Genomic DNA, 2,402 nt, shown 5'->3' on the forward strand with positions numbered 1-2,402 from the left:
CCCTGTGCCCCCAGGCCCTGCCCGGCTCCCCGGCACTCACCGGGAGCTGTAGCTGCTGCCGTCCCCCCAGTGCAGGCGCTCGCCCCGTCTGCGCAGCCCGAGCCAGAAACCGCCGTTCCCGCGGAGGCGGAAGAGCAAATCCTGCCCAGGAGAGAGGAGTGGGAGCTGCCCCGGCCCCTCGGGGGGACACGTGCCCGGGGCTGCCCCCGCACGCCGGGGCTCCTTCCCTGCAAGGCCCCGGCCCAGGGCTGCAGCCCCGGCCCTGCGAGCACCGAGCCCGGCCCAGGAGCGCCCCCAGGCTGCCCTCAGCCACCCCACAGCGCCCGCAGCCCCTCACTCACCATGGCCTCCTCATCCTGGGCAATGGCCAGGGAGGCATTGAGCTCGGAGCACCGTTCCTGACCCTGCTCCCACGTGCTGTATTCCCTTGACAAGCGGTAGCAGACCCCATTGACCGCAAACCAGCCTCTGGAACAGCCCAGAAGTGACGGCGAAGTTGCAGGCATGACTGAAACCTGTGGTGGTGCTGCAGGGGGAAGAGGAGAAGCTCTGAGGATTCCCCTGTGCAGGGAGCAGGGAGCCCGCTCTGCCCCGAGGGGCTGGGCCCAGGCTGCTGCCCCTCCCTTACCTGCCAGCACAGCCAAGGCTGCCCCCAAAGCCAGCACCAGCACCAGGAGCAGCAGAATCAGCACCGCCGTGCCCACGGGATGGCACCTGAACCGTTCACCTGGAGCAGGAAAGAGCTGCTGGCTGCCAGAAGCAGAGCCAGCCCCGCAATCTGCTCAGCCCACGGCCAGGGAGCAGAGCAGGGAGCCCTGAGGCAGTGTGGGCCTCCCTCAGCTGGCAGCCAGAGAGCCAAGAGCCTGGCCACAGGCAGGGACACAGCTGTGGGCACAGGCAGGGACACAGCTGTGGGCACAGGCTGCAGCAGGGGAACTGCACAGCCTTGGGGGCAGCTGGGGCTCTTGCTTCCAGCCACGGATGGGGCCCAGCAGAGCACGAGGCCTCTTCCAGACATCGGGAAACAACCACACACCTGCCAGCCCGGGCCTTGGGAGGGGACACGGGCCCCTGCCTAGAGGGCACAGGGGTGGCCCTGTACTCACCCAGGAATCTTCTGAGGTTCCTTTTGTGTTCATTGCCCATTACTGCTGTGCCCTGGGGAGCCAGGGGCTCCCTCACGCTCCCATCCCTGGTGCAGAATCCATTCTCCACATCTGCATTCACTGTACGCTCACAAGTGGCATCCCCCTGCTTATGCCAAGAGGCTTCTTGGGCCCCAGGCAAGTGTGGAACCGCGGCTGCTGGTCCCTCCTGGAGATGCCGGAGCTCATTCGCACCTCCACAAATGGAGGAGGATTCACTGTCTTCATATTCACAGCCAGAATCGCTGTTTGCGGAAGAAACACGACTTTGCTTCAGATACACCAGGAGTGCTGCTGGCAGATCGTTTGGGAGCTCGGCCTCGGGAACAGCTTTGCAGCCACACTGATGGCACCCTGAAAGGGACACGGTGAGAGGTCGCTGCTGGTGCCGGCCGTGCGGGGGCTCAGGAGGGCGGTGGCAGCTGTGGCTGCGCTGTCGCCGCTGCCCAGAGGTGCGGCAGCAGGTGCGGAGACAAGCGCAGCCTCCGGGAGCTCTGCGGTGGCCGCAGCCCCAGAGCCCGGTGCCGCACGGGCGGGAACGGTGCCGGGCACGGAGCAGCCGCCTCCGTCCTAGTGAGAGCAGCCGGGGTGAGCCATCGCTGCCGCGGCACCGGCTCCATGCCGGCCATCCGGGCAAGGAGGAGAGCGCGGGCAGCCGCTCCCTCGGCTGCGATCCCAGCGCAGGGGGCACACGGGGGAAGCCGGCACCAGGAACTCGCCAGAATCTCCCCGGCCCTCACCGCGGCCCCCTCCGCCCGCAGCGAGCCCCGAGCTGGGGCAGAACCGACCGCGGTCCCACCTGGGCTGGAGCCGCCTCCGAGCTCCGCCATTCCCTCAGCGGGTTATGGTCGCCGCCGCTGGAACTGCAGAAGGAAATGAACACTTCTACCTGCACGTCTCCGCCTCCTTTTTTTAATATATTCATTCTGGGCTGGGGTCCGGCTTTTAGCCAATCAGGGCACGGGATCGCAGCCAATCGCGGTGCGGAGGCGGGCTCGAGTCTGCGCTGAGAGAGCTTTGGCAGGGAGCCCGAGGAGCCCCGAGGTTTATGACTTCCCGTAGGACAAAGGTTGGGGATTGTATCAGCTTTTGGCAGGGAGCCCGAGGAACCCGGAGGTTTATGACTTTCCGTAGGACAAAGGTTGGGAAGACCATGCAGGACAGCCTGGGAGGAAACCCTCGCGAGATCTCGGATGTTTTAGCAGGATCCTGGGGAGGGAGCCTGCCGGGGGACAGAGTTTCCTAGAATTGTTGTCA

The 2,402-nt window shown here is 65.9% G+C and overlaps 1 protein-coding gene across 2 annotated transcripts; it reads right to left on the minus strand.

Moving 5' to 3' along the window:
* Positions 1-271: 271 nt before the first annotated feature.
* On the minus strand, positions 272-2,009 carry LOC134421689 (uncharacterized). 2 transcript variants are annotated; one of them, XM_063162870.1, is made up of 4 exons: positions 1,945-2,009; positions 1,107-1,499; positions 629-727; positions 272-526 (listed from the first exon to the last, which is right to left on the minus strand). In XM_063162870.1, the coding sequence occupies exons 1-4, from the start codon at positions 1,973-1,975 to the stop codon at positions 306-308; spliced, it is 744 nt and encodes a 247-aa protein (XP_063018940.1). In that variant the 5' UTR covers positions 1,976-2,009; the 3' UTR covers positions 272-305. The 2 variants fall into 2 exon arrangements, with proteins under 2 accessions (XP_063018940.1, XP_063018939.1); XM_063162869.1 differs by having other exon boundaries at positions 272-727.
* Between the last annotated feature and the right edge of the window lie 393 nt (positions 2,010-2,402).

This window comes from Melospiza melodia, chromosome 9 (genome assembly GCF_035770615.1).
Source record: "Melospiza melodia melodia isolate bMelMel2 chromosome 9, bMelMel2.pri, whole genome shotgun sequence".
Taxonomy (NCBI): domain Eukaryota; kingdom Metazoa; phylum Chordata; class Aves; order Passeriformes; family Passerellidae; genus Melospiza; species Melospiza melodia.

Bases quoted from the DNA above. Each gene is read 5' to 3' on its own strand.
- LOC134421689 (XM_063162869.1), bottom strand. From the start codon at position 1,975: ATGGCGGAGCTCGGAGGCGGCTCCAGCCCAG. The intron at 1,500-1,944 runs GTGGGACCGCGG...TGTCCCTTTCAG, and splicing joins CGGAGGCGGCTCCAGCCCAG to GGTGCCATCAGTGTGGCTGC. The intron at 728-1,106 runs GTGAGTACAGGG...TTCCTGCTCCAG, and splicing joins GAACCTCAGAAGATTCCTGG to GTGAACGGTTCAGGTGCCAT.